Source organism: Boleophthalmus pectinirostris, unplaced genomic scaffold (assembly GCF_026225935.1).
Source record: "Boleophthalmus pectinirostris isolate CB_2022bp ecotype Guang Dong unplaced genomic scaffold, ASM2622593v1 HiC_scaffold_2, whole genome shotgun sequence".
Taxonomy (NCBI): Eukaryota; Metazoa; Chordata; class Actinopteri; order Gobiiformes; family Gobiidae; genus Boleophthalmus; species Boleophthalmus pectinirostris.
The window spans coordinates 44,556,860-44,576,817 of record NW_026571152.1 but is presented as its reverse complement, the minus strand read 5'-3'; the positions used below and the strand labels follow the sequence as shown (position 1 = coordinate 44,576,817).

Genomic DNA, 19,958 nt, shown 5'->3' with positions numbered 1-19,958 from the left:
GAACTGGGCTTTGTCTAATTGCATAATTAAAGCGGGACGCGCGCGCGCCTCCGCGGCCCCGCGGGGACTCGGTTCACCGGCTCATGCACGTGACGTGTGCACATTATTACGGAACATTTCACATTAGGTTCGGGCGGTTTAAAGGGCATTTTCTCTCCGCCTGGACTCGGGTTATTTACTGCGCTGTGATTGGTCAGAGCGGGTCACGTGACGCAGGCTTATCTCATCCTGATGCTCCGTAAGATGGCTCCTGCAAGCATCGGCTCCTGGGGTTAGAGGAGCATCGGCTCCCGGGGTTAGAGGAGTATCGGTATCGGGAGCCGGTCTCTCCTCGTGTTTTTGTTCCGTGGACTTTCCTCGCGGAGTCTGGGCGTGTGCGGGTTCCCCACGCTCACGCACGCACACGCACGGTCACGCACGGTCACGCACGGTCACGCAGGGGCGCCCCTGTCAAACGTGAGGAATGTTCATGACCTGTGAGGACCTGACGCGTAAACAGAAACAGATGTGAGCGCGCGCCCTCCCACCCGCACGCGCACTCACACAGACCCGAGTCCACCGAGTCCACCTGAGTGTGTGATGGCTCTGTGTGTGTGTGTGTGTGTTTGAGTTCCAGGTCAGATCTGTGGAGAGGCGACTCACAGTCACAGTGTTTGTAGTTTTGTCTCTAAATCCTCCTGTGATTAAATAAATGTGAAGTCGATGTGTTTAAAGTCACTGTGGAACATTCCAGACAGAACAGACACACACACTTACAGAGAACAACATGGACTTTCACTGGAGTCTCTCCTCTCTCCTCTCCTCACTTGTCTCCTCAGTCATCTCCTCTCTCCTCTCCTCTCCCCTCACTCGTCTCCTCTCTCCTCACTCGTCTCCTCTCTCCTCACTTGTCTCCTCACTCCTCACTCGTCTCCTCTCTCCTCACTTGTCTCCTCACTTGTCTCCTCTCTCGTCTCCTCTCTCCTCTCTCCTCTCCTCTCCCCTCACTTGTCTCCTCACTCGTCTCCTCTCTCCTCTCTCTCTCCTCACTCGTCTCCTCACTCGTCTCCTCACTCGTCTCCTCTCTCCTCTCCTCTCCCCTCACTTGTCTCCTCACTCGTCTCCTCTCTCCTCACTTGTCTCCTCACTCGTCTCCTCACTCATCTCCTCTCTCCTCTCCTCTCTCGTCTCCTCACTCGTCTCCTCACTCGTCTCCTCTCTCCTCTGATGCTGAGGTTTTAAAGGCAGTTGTCATGGCGACGCTGATACCATTTTAGGCGCGTGTTTCCTGTAGAGGAGGAAGAGGGTGAGGATGAAGAGGAGGAGGGTGAGGAGGGTGAGGAAACGAGCGAGGAGGGTGAGGAAACGAGCGAGGAGGGTGATGAGGAGGAGGAGACGAGTGAGGATGAGGAGGAGGAGCAGATGTGGAGGATGTGTGGGATTATTTCTATATTTAATCCGGGCCACAGGAGTCGGTGAAGAGCGTCACATGTTTGTACAAACTCATCAGATTTTACAGAAAAAAACAAACTTCATCTTCACAATATTCACACTTTTATTTCACATGTTCAGGATCAAATCACGAGAAGCAAACGAGAAAATTTGATCCTGTAAATTTAAACTTTAAACGACCTCATGAGGAGGAGGAGATGTGGAATACTGCAGATTTACTCAAACATGTGAAAGAAACAAACAGTAGAACATGGATTAAAGCTGCACTGTGTAACTTTTTGGTTGTTTTTATGGAGACGTCGTTGTTCTGTCTGGAATGTTCCACAGTGTGACTTTAAACAGCTCCACTTTACATTTATTTCATCACAGGAGGATTTATTGCTCAAAAATCCCTAGAAAAACAAAGATTCTGAGGCTCTGTTCACTCGTACTCGGGAATTTAAAAAAACTGACTCATTTCTCTTCGTTTGTTCGTTTGTTTTCGTCTTTTACACAAAAACAGAGAATTTGCCTCTGAAAATGAATCTTTGTAAAAACTCGTCTAAAGTGGAGATTCTGGAAAACTCTGGTTTGGTGTTTGTAAAGTGAAATAAACAGTTTTAGTGCGACCAGAGTTTCACTTTTACTCTGATGATGATGAAGAGCAGCAGTCGTGTTTCTTCTTCTGCTGAAACACTTTTCACATGTTTCATTTTCACACAGCTGATGTTTCAGATCCATGAGCAGAGACACATGAGGCTGTATCAGATCTGTGGAGAGGCGAGCCGCTCACTAATGCTCCATTTTGAACGTGTTTGTGAGTCAAACTTACAACTGTAATGAAATAAAAGCTACAGGTTTGAGTCTGATCCAGTTCTGCCCAGAGACTCGGTGTCGTTCTGACGATGTTTGATTTATTCAGGTCGATGTAAACGAAAACTTTTTTGAAAACGATGCTGCACAATGTGATTTTGGAAAACGGAGGGAAAATATTAGTTTCTCAACACACTGACTCTGTGTAAACGAAGCCTGACTGTGAGCAGGGTCGCCTCTCCACAGATCTGACCTGTCTCTTGGTCTGGTTTGGTCTGGTTTAATGCCACACTGTGGAACATTCCAGACAAAACAATAACATCTTCATAATAATGCATCAGTTTTATAAAGTGCTTTTTTGGACACTCAAAGACGCCTGACAGTTTATGATTCATTCACTCCAGACCCGGTGGTTTTAAACTACTGCTGTAGCCACAGCTGCCCTGGGGCAGATTGACAGAAGCGAGGCTGCAGATCTGTGCCATCGGTCCCTCTGACCACCATCACTCACACACACACCACTGTCACACTAGGCAATGAGGGTGAAGTGTCTTGCCTAAGGACACAAAAACAGTTTTTATGACTGGCGCCTCCTGTGGCTCCTGACTTTCCCAGAGTCTCATCCAAGTCCAGACCAGGACCCAGACCCAGACCAGGACCCAGACCCAGACCCAGACCCAGACCCAGACCAGGACCCAGACCCAGACCAGGACCCAGACCCAGACCCAGACCAGGACCCAGACCCAGACCAGGACCAGACTCTGACGGGATCAGACTTTGACAAATCAGTACAGAGAAAAGTGTTTAACAGAAGCTCCACCAGAAAAGTGACACAATGAGTCACTTTTGTGTCATGTAAGAACTTTAAATATAAAACTCTGACCCACATATCGGCCGATTATATCGACTGTAAATAATATCGAGTTTATCGTTTCTCTGGATTCTAAATAATCGACATCAACATGAAAGAACCAGAGACCTGCACCGTACGACACTGACACAAACGTCTCCACATTATTACATCAGACTGTTTATACTGTGTGTGCAGAGACACTAGATCACATTATTCCTCCTGTACGTGTGTCGTTAAAAGTGTGTGTGTGTGTGTGTGTGTGTGTGTGTCAGTGTGTGTGTGTGTGTGTGTGCAGTGTGTGTGTGTGTCAGTGTGTGTGTGTGTGTGTGTGTGTGTGTGTGTGTCAGTGTGTGTGTGTGTGTGTGTGTGTGTGTGTCAGTGTGTGTGTGTGTGTGTGTGTGTGTGTGTCAGTGTGTGTGTGTCAGTGTGTGTGTGTGTGTGTGTGTGTGTGTGTGTGTGTGTGTGTGTCAGTGTGTGTGTGTCAGTGTGTGTGTGTGTGTGTCAGTGTGTGTGTGTGTGTGTGTGTGTGTGAGTGCAGACAGTGAGAAGTGCCTGGTGTTAGCGTTCCTCCTCCTCGTCCTCCTCCTCGTCGTCGTTTGACTCTTAATAGTTTTCGTTTAAATCTGGCGCAGCTGTTCTGGCTCACTTCTCGTCCTGGAGGGAGCAGCACCTCTGGGTGCTCAAACACACGTCCTCCCATTTCTCCCACAAACTCTGTTTTCTTTTACATAACATCCCGGGGTTCGAGCGCGAGCGAGGTCACCAACGCCGCCGCCGCCGCCGCCGCCGCCGCCACCGTATTTCACTGCCAAACGGAACGTCGGGAATGTACTTAACACGAGCCAGATGTGCCAAGGAGAGCTCTTATTTTGTAATCCTTATGTAGAGGCTCTTATTTTGAAAAGCTGATTTAGAGTCTTTTATTTTGAAAAGCTGATATAGACTCTTATTTTGAAAAGCTTATGCAGAGTCTTTTATTTTGTAGAGCTGTTTCAGAGTCTTTTATTTTAAAAAGCTGATGCAGTCTTTTATTTTGAAAAGCAGAAGCACAGTCTCTTATTTTGAAAATCTGTTGCAGAGTCTCTTATTTTCAAAAGCTGATGCAGTCTTTTATTTTGAAAAGCCGTTGCAGAGTTTCTTATTTTGAAAAGCTGACGCAGAGTCTCTTATTTTGAAAAGCTGATGTAGAGTCTTTTATTTAGAAAATTTGTTGCAGAGTTTTTTTATTTTGAAAATCTAATAGAGAGTATTTTATTTTGAAAATCTGATGCAGAGTCTTTTAATTTGAAAAGCTTTTTGCAGAGTCTCTTATTTTGAAAAGCTGTTGCAGAGTCTCTTATTTTGTACAATTAATGCAGAGTGTTTTATTTTGAAAAGCCGTTGCAGAGTGTTTTATTTTGAAAAGCCGTTGCAGAGTCTTTTATTTTGAAAAGCCGTTGGAGAGTCTTTTATTTTGAAAAGCCGTTGCAGAGTCTTTTATTTTCAAAAGCCGTTGCAGAGTCTTTTATTTTGAAAAGCCGTTGCAGAGTCTTTTATTTTGCAAAAGCCGTTGCAGAGTCTTTTATTTTGAAAAGCCGTTGCAGAGTCTTTTATTTTGAAAAGCCGTTGCAGAGCGGTTTCAGAGGCAGAGGTGAGGAGCTGGAGCAGATGTTTGGTTTGTTCTCGAGTGATTTAAACTGAAGGAGGCGTCGTGTTCAGACTCAGACTCAGACTTGATGATGTCAGGAACATTTATTGACTTTATGGTTATTTTGGTGTAATCACGTTCAGGTTTATCGTTTATATTTTCTTGAGCGATATATCGACCCTCTGAGCGTCCGATGACAGATCTGTCTCCAGCTGCAGAGAAACGAGGCCAAACACAAACCGCCTCCAGTGTTTTTCAACCGCAGAATAAACCTGCTGCGTTTACAGGCTGCAGAGTCACATTTATAATCTGCACTTTTATTATCATATATTAAAATATATTAGGAGTTTTTATTTATTTATTGATGCATTTATTATTCGTTTATTTAAATGTCTCATGACTCTTGTTCTCTGCTCTGGAGTTGTGTTTTTTTTGTTTCATTCACATGGTTTAACACACAAACCTGCACAGTTTTTCAGTTTAAATTCTTCTCTCAAACTGAAATCACCCTGTTCCACCTTGTGATGTCATCATGTGGTGATACAGGAAGTGCTCCACTGTGTTTTTAAACTCCACACACCTTCACTAGAATCATCTGGATCATTTCAGTCCTGGAATTTCTTTACCGATCTTGACTGAAGGGAAAAGGATCTGAGAACTTGAAAACTTTATCACTTGATGACATCACAAGGTGGAGCAGAGAGTTTGGAGTTTTGGAGATGTAACAGACTCATAATAAAGATTTACTCAAACAAACACAACTCCAGCTCTGAGTGTGACCAGGAACATTAGAACTTGGGCCTGGCCGATATATTGGAGACATATCAGTATCGGTATCGGTCTAAATCTTATCGATCTGGGCCGATAGTCCGTGTGGGCAGTTACACCTCGTTATGAAGATTAGACTCTCTATATTTTGTCCATTTAATCCAATTTACAGACAGATAAATGTCCTAATTAGTGGCACTTCCACAGATTTATCATTTGTCTGTGTCTGTAACGTCATACTGCCCCTGAACACACCCCCAGAGTCACTCACGAGCGCTTGTTTACACCTGTGCACAGCTGTAGATCCACATATCCTGAGGCGCTGCTTTAAACGCTCTTGTGTCTGAGCCACAAAACTGACGAGAAATAAAAGTGAACTTCAGCTCAGTTTAGGCAAGAAAGAAAACTACAGCTACAGTTTTTATCAAACTTATGAGTTCAGACTTGTGATCTGAGAGGAGCCTGTGTGAGGGTTTTGGTTCTTTCTCATTGTTTATCTGCTGTAGCTCCACATAAACAGTTTGTTTTCTGACATTGTTCTGGTGTAAAGTGACTCTAGAGTCTGCACATGTGACTGGACCTGCACTGATGTGTGAATGAGACGTGAACATACGTGTGAATGATCCACATTTACACATATCATTAATTACAGCGGTGCACACATTTATGATCATCTCTAAAGCTGACAGTGCCGGTTTACTTATTTTCTGTACAGGTCAGAATGTGATACCAAAATGCTTTTAGTCCAAAGTCCTGTCTTTAAATCTGACGTAAAGAGACAGAAAAACAGGAAACGTCGCCTAAACAAAATTAATTTAAATCCAGTCGAACCAAACCTAAGTCAAAGTTTTATAATCAACTGAAGATTTACAGTGAATTTTACATCACTAAGTAAATATATCAGCTTTTATATCAACTCCTCCAACTCCTGTTTTATCTGAATCATATCAGCTGCAAACATTCCACACTGGTCAGGCCCTGATTAGAACATTAGAACATTAGAACATTAGAACATGAGTTAAAGCTCAGGGTCGGTTTGTGAGATTTAGGAGCTTTAAAAAGAACAGAGCTTTGTTCCACTGACCTCGAGCCGACGACTGTCCTGGTTCCTCACAGAACACACTGCCCCACACCTCACACACCTGTAACCACACCTCACACACCTGTAACCACACCCCACACACCTGTAACCACACCCCACACACCTGTAACCACACCCCACAGTAACCACACACACCCCACACACCTGTAACCACACACACCTGTAACCACACCCACACACCCCTGTAACCACACCTGTAACCACACCTCACACGTAACCACACCCCACGTAACCACACCCCACACACCTGTAACCACACCCCACACACCTGTAACCACACCCCACACACCTGTAACCACACCCACACACCTGTAACCACACCCCACACACCACCACACCTGTAACCACACCCCACACACCTGTAACCACACCCCACACACCTGTAACCACACCCCACACACCACCTGTAACCACACCCTGTAACCACACCCCACACACCTGTAACCACACCCCACACACCTGTAACCACACCCCACACATCTGTAAACGACATTCAGTGCTAAATGCCACGCTCTCTGAACACGGCCTGATGTAACTGTCTCTTTGTGTCTTTGTGTCTCTTTGTGTGTCGTGTTTGCAGCTGAGGGGGAATGTTCCATGATGGAGGATAAAGGGCCTCGTGTAGCCGACTACTTTGTGGTGGCTGGCCTCACAGAGTCTCCCACACCCCTGGAGACCGGCCTCTCGGAGTCTCCCACACCTCAGGAGGAGGGGCCGCACTGGGACGACGTTTCCCCGCGGGCGGCTCGGCCCAAAGCCCCCATCACGGACGTGGCGGTGGTGATCCGGTCCCTGGGCGAGGAGGTGCCGGCGGGTTTCACCTGCGTGGAGAACACGCCGTCCGGACTGTCGGCCGAGCTGAACGGAGCCAGTCTCAGGGGGCAGCAGATCTTCCTGTGCTTCAGACGAGGACGAGATAAACCTCCTCTGACAGACCTGGGGTAATCCACCCTGACCTGCACTAATCACTGCTGCTCTAATCTGCACACACACACACATACACACACGCACACAGACATACACACACACACAGACACACACACACGCACACACACACACACACACACACACACACACACACACACACACACACACACACACACACACACACACACACACACACACACACATACACACACACACACACACACACACACACGACACACACACACACACACACACACACACACACACACACACACACACACATACACACACACACAGACGTACACACACACACACACACACACACACACATACACACACAGACGCACACACACACTCACACACACACACACACACACAGACGCACAATGCACACACACACACACACATACACACACAGACGCACACATGCACACACTCACAGACACACTCACACACACACACACACACATACACACACAGACGCACAACACACACTCACACACACACACACACAGACGCACACATGCACACACACATACACATACACACACTCACACACACAACATACATACACGCACACAGACATACACACACACACAGACGTACACACACACGCACACACACACATACACATACACACACAGACACACACAGACGTACACACACACACACACACACCACTTTCATACTAGGCAATGTGGGTGAAGTGTCTTGCCTAAGGACACAACGATTGAATTGATTGTGTTTAACTGACCTTGACTATCAACTGTTCTGGACCTGGAGCAGGTTTTGGGTTGAATACTCGAATACACTCTGCTGCTGTACTCGAATACTCACACTGTCTCACTCTGCTCCTACTGTACTCGAGTACACACCCACTGTACTCACATACTGTACTCACATACTGTACTCACATACTGTACTCGAATACACTCCCGCTGTACTCTGACACACAGTGACTCTGACACACTTTGGTCTTATTTTACACTAAGATTATTATTATTTTTTTTTTTTTTCAAATTTACAGTTTATTTGAATTTTACATCTTCAAACGGTAACATGAAAATACTACAGCAGTACTCGAGTAAATATTATACTCACAGTATACAGCAGTACTCGAGTAAATATTATACTCACAGTATACAGCAGTACTCGAGTAAATATTATACTCACAGTATACAGCAGTACTCGAGTAAATAGTATACAGCGGCTTGTCACTTGTTATTCTTTTTTTTGTTAAATTTGTGGTGTTTCCGAGGGACTTTTTTATAAATTTGTTATAATCTGTCACATTTACTCTGCAGTGTTGTAGATGTTCATTAATATAAACTGTCCCTATTCAGTAAATAAATAAATAAATAAATAAAATATTTGATACTTTAGTGTTGTTCCATTAAAGGCCCAGCTCACAGTTTTCTGATCTCTTTTCTACCTGGACTTGTGTTTTGTTTCATTCACACATTTAACACATAAATCCTGCAGATTTAGACTGAGTTCTTCTCTCAAACTGAAAACACTCTGTTCCACTTTGTGATGTCATCATGTGGTGATACAGGAAGTGCTCCTCTGTGTTTTTAAACTCCACACACCTTCACTAGAATCATCTGGATCATTTCAGTCCTGGAGTTGCTGATCTTTTAGTCAGTCTGGTGAACCTAGTGCCTCCGCTTAGTTTCATTTCTCTTCAGCGACTAGATCAGGAATCGACCCATGACGCGAAACTCTGGTCACTGGACGATTCGCAAAAACTCCAGAAGTGTGAGTTCAGGCTCCAGCCAATCAGAGAAGAGACAGACATTCTGTGTTGGCGACGATTCCCGAGATCCCAGAGGATTTAAAGTCTGAACAAAGAGAATGTTTGGTGAATTTGGTCTCGGGGAAAGACGTTATTGTTCTTCTTCCCACAGGATTTGGAGCTTTACAAACGTCACGACCAAACAGCAGCGATTGGTTAAATTTTAAAAAGTCCCGTCTACTGTTGAGTGAACGAATCCTAATGCTGCAGGTCACACGGTTTCCACCAAGTGAAACCAGCTCATGAATCAGACTAATGATCTCTACAGACCTAAAGGAACTGTTCACTTAAACTACCACTTCATGACATCACAAGGTAGAACAGAGTAAAATAAAGAGTTACTCAAACATGTGAATGAAACAAACACAACTCCAGCTCTTATTCTGAAGAGGAAAAACATTTGAACTTGACTTAAACCTCGCAGGAGTTGGTTTTGTGTGATTTATAGTTGGAGTTTCTTCCTGCAGGCTTGAGTCGGTCCTCTGTGAGTAAAATCCTTCAGAATATGTGTATTTTTCTTGTAAATTACAATAATTAAAGTGCGTTTTGTCTAATTGACTTGATTAGATTAAGAGATTACGTAGAGAAAAAGTCTGATTATTTTGGTCAGATCCTCGAGTCCTGGTTTAAGTCATGTTCTTGTTTTTTCTTTTCTTTCTACTTTAAAAGTAACGGTCATTTCCTCGCAGCGGAGTCCGAGCTCACAGGAGTTCACTTTTCCATTATTCACCACAGAACCTGCTCCATTAGTTTTACTCATTCAAATTCAGACATTTTGCCGAGTGACTCATACTTGAAACTATTGAATAATTTACTGCATAATGTGAATATTATACAGTTTACTGCACATTAAAGCTCCTGTAGCACAGAAACCTGACTCACATGACCACGACTCCTCTTTATTATGAGTCTGTTTACATCTCCAAATGCTCTGTTCCACCTTGTGATGTCATGAAGTGGTGGTTTTCAAGTGAGCAGCTCCTCGTATCTTCTGCAGAGATTGTGAATTTGAGGGTTAAAATGATCCATACGGAAGCCGACAGGGGTCGCAACAAACGCAAACGCCGCAACAAATACAAATGCGGCAACACAACAAAAAGCCACAACACACCAAAAAAAGCCACAACGGAAATGACCGCGGGACTCTATTTTAATGCAAACGCCGCAACAAGCGCTAATGCCACAACACACCAAAAAGCCACAACACATAAAAAAGACACAACACGTTAAAAAGGCACAACACATTAAAAAGACACAACACATAAAAAGACACAACACATTAAAAAGCACAACACATAAAAAAGACACAACACATTAAAAAGCACAACACATCAAAAAGACACAACACATTAAAAAGACACAACACATTAAAAAGACACAACACGTTAAAAAGCCACAACACATTAAAAAAGACACAACACATTAAAAAGCCACAACACATCAAAAAGCCACAACACATTAAAAAGCCACAACACATTTAAAAAGCCAAAACAACACATTAAAAAAGACACAACACATCAAAAAGCCACAACACATCAAAAAAAGCCACAACGGAAATGACCGCAGGACTCTATTTTAATGCAAACACGCAATGAATACAAACGCCACAACACAAACGCAAATGCCGCAACACATTAAAAAAGCCACAACACATTAAAAAGCCACAACGGAAGTGACCGCGGGACTCTATTTTCCGACGGACCGATCGAGCGGCAAGTGAAGAAGAAGAACTACAACATGAAGTGAATAATGATAAAACAATAAATTACTTTTACTTACGTTTCCAACTTCTCCGTTCCTTTACTTTTCATGTTGTAGTTCTTCTTCTTCACTTGCCGCTTGATCGGTCCGTCGCAAAATAGAGTCCTGCGGTCATTTCCGTTGTGACTTTTTAATGTGTCGTGGCTTTTGCGTTTGTGTTGCGGCGTTTGTATTAAAATAGAGGCCCGCGGTCATTTCCGTTGTGGCTTTTTGTGGTGTGTTGTGGCTTTTTTTTGGTTTGTTGTGGCTTTTTTTGTTGTGTTGTCGCGTTTGTATTTTTTTGCAGCCGTTTGCGTTTGTTGTGATCCTCTCGGCTTCCGTAGATCCAGATGATCGTAGTGAAGGTGGATCAGAGTGACACTGTAGATGTTCTTCTCCTGTGCTCCTCAGGGTGCTGTACGAGTGGAAGGAGAAGCTGAAGTCGGGCTGTCACATCGTGCAGACGACGCCCTCAGGTCGCCCGGCGAACATCAGCAGCTCGTCGTCTCAGAGGATCTACATCACGTACCGCCGCGCGCCCAAGAGCCAGCCCCACACGTCCCTCGCCCTCACCGACGTCTGCATCATCGTGCCCGGCAAAGGAGAGAGCCCCCCCCACACCTTCTGCAAAGTGGACAAGAACCTCAACAGCAGCATGGTGCGCCCCCTGTCTGCACCACCGTGACATGACACACGACAAGACCACGTTCAGACTGCAGCATGAAGGACACAAATCTGATTTTCTCACCATTACGCTCCTGTATCTGATCTTTTAATGACATAGATCTGAGCTTTTCGACACTTGGATCTGTGCTTCTAAAACTCAAACATATCTGATCTTTAACATGCGACTTCACGTCTCGGAGGCTCGGGGTCTCGTTGAGGTTAGCGAGTTCATTCATGTTTGGGAGGAGCGCTGTATTCAGGACAAATTGGAGGCATCTTGGGTGGTTTTTGAAATAATTGTCAAAGAAATGAGCGCAGTTACAGACGTTCCTGGCTCCAGTGTCAATGAAAAATATAGAGCTTGCGAGAAAAGGATAAAGAATAAAGACTCAAAACAAATGAAGCGAAAAAAAGAATTACCAGAATTACCGAGCCCAGAGTTTAGGCGACTTCCGTAAACACTGATGACGCTCGCTGTGTGTGACGTTGGGTTGGGCGGTATTACGTTATTACAGTTTCCCGCAGTATCAAAAAGAGGCAACAGCATCAATAACTGCAGTGCATAAGGACCCTACTATAATATTATCATTTATTGTTCCCTACATTAGTTTGCTCAGCACAAATAAATGTGTGGTTACATTTTCAGTTTAATGTTTCACGGTTTAAAAGTAAAAGTGTCTATAATGTTTCTTTAACATGTGTGGGGAGACGACGTTCGATTAGTTTTGTTCCATTGTCACGTGACGCTCATAAGAGAAACAAGACAAGACGACAAGTCCGACCGCAAGAGAGTTGGTCCAAAAAAAGTACTTCTGCTACTTGTGAATTTGGCAGCATTTTGTCTCCAGGCCACATTTGTTTACATTTTACAGAAACAAAAATTAAAACCACATGACTCATTTACATAAATTATAGAGCGCTGATAAAAACAGTTCTTTCCTTGTGTCTGATGTGGTTCAGTTTCTGTTGGACTAAAGGACACGACTCAGTGGAATATGAGTGTTCTCTCTGTGACAGAGGGGTGTTCTGCTGATGGTGAGTTTGTTCTGTGTGTGTACCGCGTTGGAGACTGTAGACTGTACAGTGGTGCGGCTTCGTAATTTACCAAAGTCGTACTAAAACATTTTGGTAATACCGTTTACCCTGGTAAAATCCCGAGAAGGTTTAACGGTATCAAAATTTGGATACCGCCCAAACCTCGTGTGACGTCGTCGTTTTGTCCAGTGCACATGCGGGACACATTTGGAGCGTTTAAAGTTCACACTGGAGATCACTCACAAGACACGTTTAACTGGAAATGTGAACGACTTTTCACAAAAAAATCTGAACTGAGCATCAAACCCTGCAGTCTGAACATGACCTCTGTGACGCACAATAAATAACACACAATAAATGACACACAATAAATGATTAAACTGTGTTTGTTGTTTCAGTGGGGCTCGTCCGTGTACCTTTGTTATAAGAAGTCTTTGGCCAAAGCGAACACCATCGCGTACAAAGCAGGTGAAGCTCTTCTCATATTTAAACTCATGTTGGTTGCTTAGTAACCAGGACGGAATTACAAACTGAGTTAAAACTGTAAACCTGAAAATGACCAGACTGAGAGTGAAACGTTGAACAGTTCTGCATGGTGCCGCGGTTTCTGTAGCTGTTGTTGTGTTTGCCGTGGGCAGGTCTGCTGTGCCGTTACCCCGAGGACGATTACGAGTCCTTCCCTCTGCCCGAGTCTGTGCCCATGTTCTGTTTGCCCATGGGCGCCACCATCGAGTGCTGGCCTCACCACACCAAACACTCGCTGCCCGTCTTCTCCACCTTCGTCCTGACCGGAGCCTCGGGGGAAAAGGTCAGTCTCTGCTCTTTTTCTTGTTCTCATTGGTGTTTTGCTGATGTGGCTCTCGTGAACGTTTGGCTCTTTTGAACGGCTCCTTCATGTGAACACTTAGAAACGAGGCTCATTTTGAGAGTGAGAGCTGTGCACAAAAACACACACGTGGCATCATAAGAACAGTTTGATTTTAAATTATTATTACTATAGTGGAATATTTTATTAAGATTCTTCATCATTTCAAAAGGGAACAGATTTAAACAGATCTGATCTGAGTCGTGTTTGTCTGTGATTCGTTTGTGGATTAAATTCGTTCTCACACTTGATTCTGTTACAAATAAATATTTAAAGAGCCGATCTTCTGAACGACTCTTTTAAAGTGAATGAGTCCAGAAGATTCAGATCCCGTAAATGAGCCGAGAGTCCCGTCGCGACGAGAACGTGCTGATGTCACGCTCAGGGGGCGGAGACTCGTCTGTTCTGTTGTTCAGACTCAGAATCTCAGAGTCTGAGTCTGAAAACCAAACGTGACTCCGCCCCCCGAGTGTTTGGACAAGTTTAATCTGACACTTCAAACACTGATGGGACGTGTGTGTTTGCCTTTAGTCGCTCCTCCTGTGTGTGTGTGTGTGTGTGTGTGTGTTTGTATGATGCTAATGTTATGCTAATGTTGCTAACGTGTGCGCATCGCTAATGTCAACAAAAGCACAAACTCAAACGTCGTGTTCAAACTGTTTAATGCAGCGACAGAGTTTGGTGACATCTGAACTCACTTGTTTGGTCTGATTTTGTGATGTGTGTCTGATCATGTGATGCTGGGAGGGCATCTGGTGTTTCACTCAGAGACAGAGAAGCTCCGAGTGCGACTGCAGCAGAAGAGCTGCTGTGTTAAACATGAGACGTTTGTAGAGAAAACAAACACTGTGAGATGTCATCAGACACTGCAGATCCACCCAGACTCAGACCAAAACCCAGACTCAGACCAAAACCCAGACTCAGACCAAAACCCAGACTCAGACCAAAAACCCAGACTCAGACCCAAAACCCAGACTCAGACCAAAACCCAGACTCAGACCCAAAACCCAGACTCAGACCAAAACCCAGACTCAGACCCAGACCCAGACTCAGACCCAAAACCCAGACTCAGACCCAAAACCCAGACTCAGACCAAACCCAGACTCAGACCCAAAACCCAGACTCAGACCAAAACCCAGACTCAGACCAAAACCCAGACTCAGACCAAAACCCAGACTCAGACCAAAACCCAGACTCAACCCAGACTCAGACCAAAACCCAGACTCAGACCAAAACCCAGACTCAGACCCAAAACCCAGACTCAGACCAAAACCCAGACTCAGACCAAAACCCAGACTCAGACCAAAACCCAGACTCAGACCAAAACCCAGACTCAGACCCCCAGACTCAGACCAAAACCCAGACTCAGACCCAAAAACCCAGACTCAGACTCAGACTCAGACCAAAACCCAGACTCAGACTCAGATCAGACCTCAGACTCAGACCAGACGACTCAGATTCAGACTCAAAACCCAGGACCTCAGACCAAAACCCATCAGACTCAGACCAACCATCAGATTTCAAACGTGATTTAAACATGATTTAAACCCATGATTTAAACAGGATTTAAACATGATTAAACGTGATTTAAACGTGATTTAAACATGATTTAAACATGATTTAAACATGATTTAAACATGATTTAAACGTGATTTAAACATGATTTAAACATGATTTAAACGTGATTTAAACGTGATTTAAACGTGATTTAAACATGATTTAAACATGATTTAAAGGTATAAACTGATGATGTTCACATTAGAGGTGTTTTATTTCACAAATCTGACTCTGAGTTCTGAGGAGGTTCTGTTGGAGCAGAACATCTGAACATGTTCTGTTTTCTCAGGAGAATCTGAAAGTGTCTGAGTCAGTGCAGAAAACACAAGAGTGTGTGTGTCTGGGTTTGTGTGTGTGTGTGTGTGTGTGTTAGTGTGTGTGTGTCTGTGTGTGTGTGTTAGTGTGTGTGTTAGTGTGTGTGTGTCTGTGTGTGTGTGTGTGTGTGTGTGTGTGTCTGTGTGTGTGTGTGTGTGTGTGTGTGTGTGTGTGTGTGTGTGTGTGTGTGTGTGTGTGTGTGTGTGTGTGTGTGTGTGTGTGTGTTAGTGTGTGTGTGTGTGTGTGTGTGTGTGTAGTGTGTGTGTGTGTGTGTGTGCTGTGTGTGTGTGTGTGTGTGTGTGTGAGTGTGTGTGTGTGTGTGTGTGTGTCTGTGTGTGTGTGTGTGTGTGTGTGTGTGTGTGTGTGTGTGTGTGTGTGTGTGTGTGTGTGTGTGTGTGTGTGTGTGTGTGTAGTGTGTGTGTGTGTGTGTCTGTGTGTGTGTCTGTGTGTGTGTGTGTGTGTGTGTGTGAGTGTGTGTGTGTGTGTGTGTGTGTGTGTGTGTGTGTGTGTGTGTCTGTGTGTGTGTGTGTGTGTGTGTGTGTGTGTGTGTGTGTGTGTGTGTGTGTGTGTGTGTGTGTGTGTGTGTGTGTGTGTCTGTGTGTGTGTGTGTGTGTGTGTGTGTGTGTGTGTGTGTGTGTGTGTGTGTGTGTGTGTGTGTCTGTGTGTGTGTGTGTGTGTGTGTGTGTGTGTGTCTGTGTGTGTGTGTGTGTGTGTGTGTGTGTCTGTGTGTGTGTGTGTGTGTGTGTGTGTGTGTGTGTGTGTGTGTGTGTGTGTGTGTGTGTGTGTGTGTGTGTGTGTGTGTGTGTGTGTGTGTGTGTGTGTGTGTGTGTGTGTGTGTGTGTGTGTGTGTGTGTGTGTGTGTGTGTGTGTGTGTGTGTGTGTGTGTGTGTGTGTGTGTGTGTGTGTGTGTGTGTGTGTGTGTGTGTGTGTGTGTGTGTAGTGTGTGTGTGTGTCTGTGTGTGTGTCTGTGTGTGTGTGTGTGTGTGTGTGTGTGTGTGTGTGTGTGTGTGTGAGCCTTGTTCTGACCTGTTTAATAATGCAGGACACAGAAAATAGTTTTCTGACTCTGCGTTTCTGCGGTTGCTTCTTTTGTCTCGGCACAAATGGATTTTACAATAAACAGAAGAATTTTATTTTCACGTCCCAAATATGAAAGAAACGACAATGAAAAAGATCTTTTTAAACTCGTCATTGTTTTAAAGTCTCCGTCTCTGGTTCTGAGCATCGTGTCCTGGACCCGACACGTGTGTGTGTGTGTGTGTGTGTGTGTGTGTGTGTGTGTGTGTGTGTGTGTGTGTGTGTGTGTGTGTGTGTGTGTGTGTGTGTGTGTGTGTGCACATTTATGTCCAACATGTTTGAGTTTTCAGACACTTCATCATTTTTGTAAATCATCAGCTGTGATTTTATTGTTTTTCATCGAAATGATGAAAACAAAACAAAAATCATTTTAATTCAAACAAAATGGAAAAATTAGGAAAAACTTCCAGCACAATTGGAAGTAATTTAAAAAGAACATTTTGGTTTTGAATCAAACAGACTGGACACACAAGTGTGTTGTGTGTTTGTGTGCAAGTGTACGGCTCTGAGATCCAGTTCTACGAGCCGAACCCAGAGGAGGTTGTGTGTTTGTGTTCATGTTGTGTTTTGTGTTCATGTTGTGTGTTTATGTTGTGTGTTTGTGTTCATGTTGTGTGTTCATGTTGTGTGTTCATGTTGTGTGTTTGTGTGTGTTGTGTGTTCATGTTGTGTGTTTATGTTGTGTGTTCATGTTGTGTGTTCATGTTGTGTGTGTGTGTGTTCATGTTGTGTGTTCATGTTGTGTGTTTGTGTTCATGTTGTGTGTTCATGTTGTGTGTTCATGTTGTGTGTTGTGTGCAGGTTGTGTGTTCATGTTGTGTGTTCATGTTGTGTGTTTGTGTGTGTTCATGTTGTTCATGTTGTGTGTTCATGTGTGTGTGTCATGTTGTGTGTTCATGTTGTGTGTTGTTCATGTTGTGTGTTCATGTTGTGTGTTCATGTGTTGTGTGTTGTGTCATGTTGTTCATGTTGTGTGTTGTGTTCATGTTGTGTGTTCATGTTGTGTGTTCATGTTTGTGTGTTTGTGTGCATGTGTGTTCGTGTTCATGTTGTGTGTTTATGTTGTGTGTTATTTGTGTTTTATGTTGTGTGTTTATGTTGTGTGTTCATGTTGTGTGTTCATGTTGTGTGTTCATGTTGTGTGTTCATGTTGTGTGTTCATGTTGTGTGTTCATGTTGTGTGTTCATGTTGTGTGTTCATGTTGTGTGTTTGTGTTCATGTTGTGTGTTTATGTTGTGTGTTTATGTTGTGTGTTCATGTTGTGTGTTCATGTTGTGTGTTCATGTTGTGTGTTTGTGTGCAGGTTGTGTGTTCATGTTGTGTGTTCATGTTGTGTGTTCATGTTGTGTGTTTGTGTGTGTTTGTGTGCAGGTGTACGGCGCAGCGATCCAGTTCTACGAGCCGTACCCGGAGGAGGTTCTGACCCAGCGGCAGCGCTCGGACCTGGGCCTGTCCTGCTCGGGCCTCGGTCCTGATGGGAGTGGTCTCTATAGCAACAAGAGCATCTGCCTCCTGTCGCACTGGCCCTTCTTCCAGTCCTTCAGGAGCTTCCTCACGTTCCTCTACCGATACTCCATCTCCGGACCTCACGCCCTGCCCATCGAAAAGTACCAGCTCCTACAAACATCTACAAACATCTACGAACATCTACAAACATCTACAAACATCTACAAACATCCACAAACATCTACAAACATCTACAAACATCTACAAACATCTACAAACATCTACAAACATCTACAAACATCTCACAAACATCTACAAACATCTACAAACATCTACAAACATCTACCAACATCTACAAACATCTACGAACATCCACGAACATCTACAAACATCTACAAACATCTACAAACATCTACAAACATCTACAAACATCTACAAACATCTACAAACATCTACAAACATCTACAAACATCATCTAAAACATCTACAACATCTACAACATCTACAAACATCTACAAACATCTACAAACATCTACAAACATCTACGAACATCTACAAACATCTACAAACATCTACAAACATCTACAAACATCTACAAACATCTACAAACATCTACGAACATCTACGAACATCTACAAACATCTACAAACATCTACAAACATCTACAAACATCTACAAACATCTACAAACATCTACAAACATCTACAAAACATCTACAAACATCTACAAACATCTACAAAAACATCTACAAACATCTACAAAACATCTACAAACATCTACAAACATCTACAAACATCTACAAACATCTACAAACATCTACAAACATCTACAAACATCTACAAACATCTACAAACATCTACAAACATCTACAAACATCTATCTACAAACATGAACATCTATCTACAAACATCTACAAACATCTACAAACATCTACAAACATCTACAAACATCTACAAACATCTACAAACATCTACAAACATCTACAAACATCTACAAACATCTACAAACATCTACAAACATCTACAAACATCTACAAACATCTACAAACATCTACAAACATCATCTACAAACATCATCTACAAACATCTATCTACAAACATCTACAAACATCTACAAACATCTACAGAACATCTACAAACATCTACGAACACATCTACAAACATCTACAAACATCTACAAACATCTACAAACATCTACAAACATCTATAAACATCTACAAACATCTACAAACATCTACAAACATCTACAAACATCTACAAACATCTACAAACATCTACAAACATCTACAAACATCTACAAACATCTACAAACATCTACAAACATCTACAAACATCTACAAACATCTACAAACATCTACATCTACAAACATCTACAAACATCTACAAACATCTACTACAACATCTACAAAAACATCTACAAACATCTACAAACATCTACATCAAAAACATCTACAAACATCTACAAACATCTACAAACATCTACATCTACAAACATCTACAAACATCTACAAACATCTACAAACATCTACAAACATCTACAAACATCTACAAACATCTATAAACATCTACACAAAACATCTACAAACATCTACAAACATCTACAAACATCTACAAACATCTACAAACATCTACAAACATCTACAAACATCTACAAACATCTACAAACATCTACAAACATCTACAAACATCTACAAACATCTACAAACATCTACAAAAACATCTACAAAACATCTACAAAACATCTACAAAACATCTACAAACATCTACAAAACATCTACAAACATCTAAACATCTACAAACATCTACAAACATCTACAAACATCATCTACAAACATCCACAAAATCATCTACAAACATCATCTACAAACATCTACAAACATCTACAAACATCTACAAACATCTACAAACATCTACAAACATCTACAAAACATCTACAAACATCTACAAACATCTATCACAACA

The 19,958-nt window shown here is 43.1% G+C and overlaps 1 protein-coding gene across 1 annotated transcript in view; it reads left to right on the top strand.

Annotated features, from left to right (window-relative positions):
• The window catches only part of dennd4a (DENN/MADD domain containing 4A), a 74,443-nt gene that overhangs the window by 366 nt on the left and 54,119 nt on the right, over positions 1–19,958 (top strand). The window contains 5 exon segments of the mRNA XM_055155719.1: positions 7,154–7,514; positions 11,447–11,693; positions 13,135–13,204; positions 13,375–13,544; positions 17,923–18,158. Coding sequence (XP_055011694.1) covers positions 7,171–7,514; positions 11,447–11,693; positions 13,135–13,204; positions 13,375–13,544; positions 17,923–18,158 — 1,067 coding nt within the window. The 5' untranslated portion in view covers positions 7,154–7,170.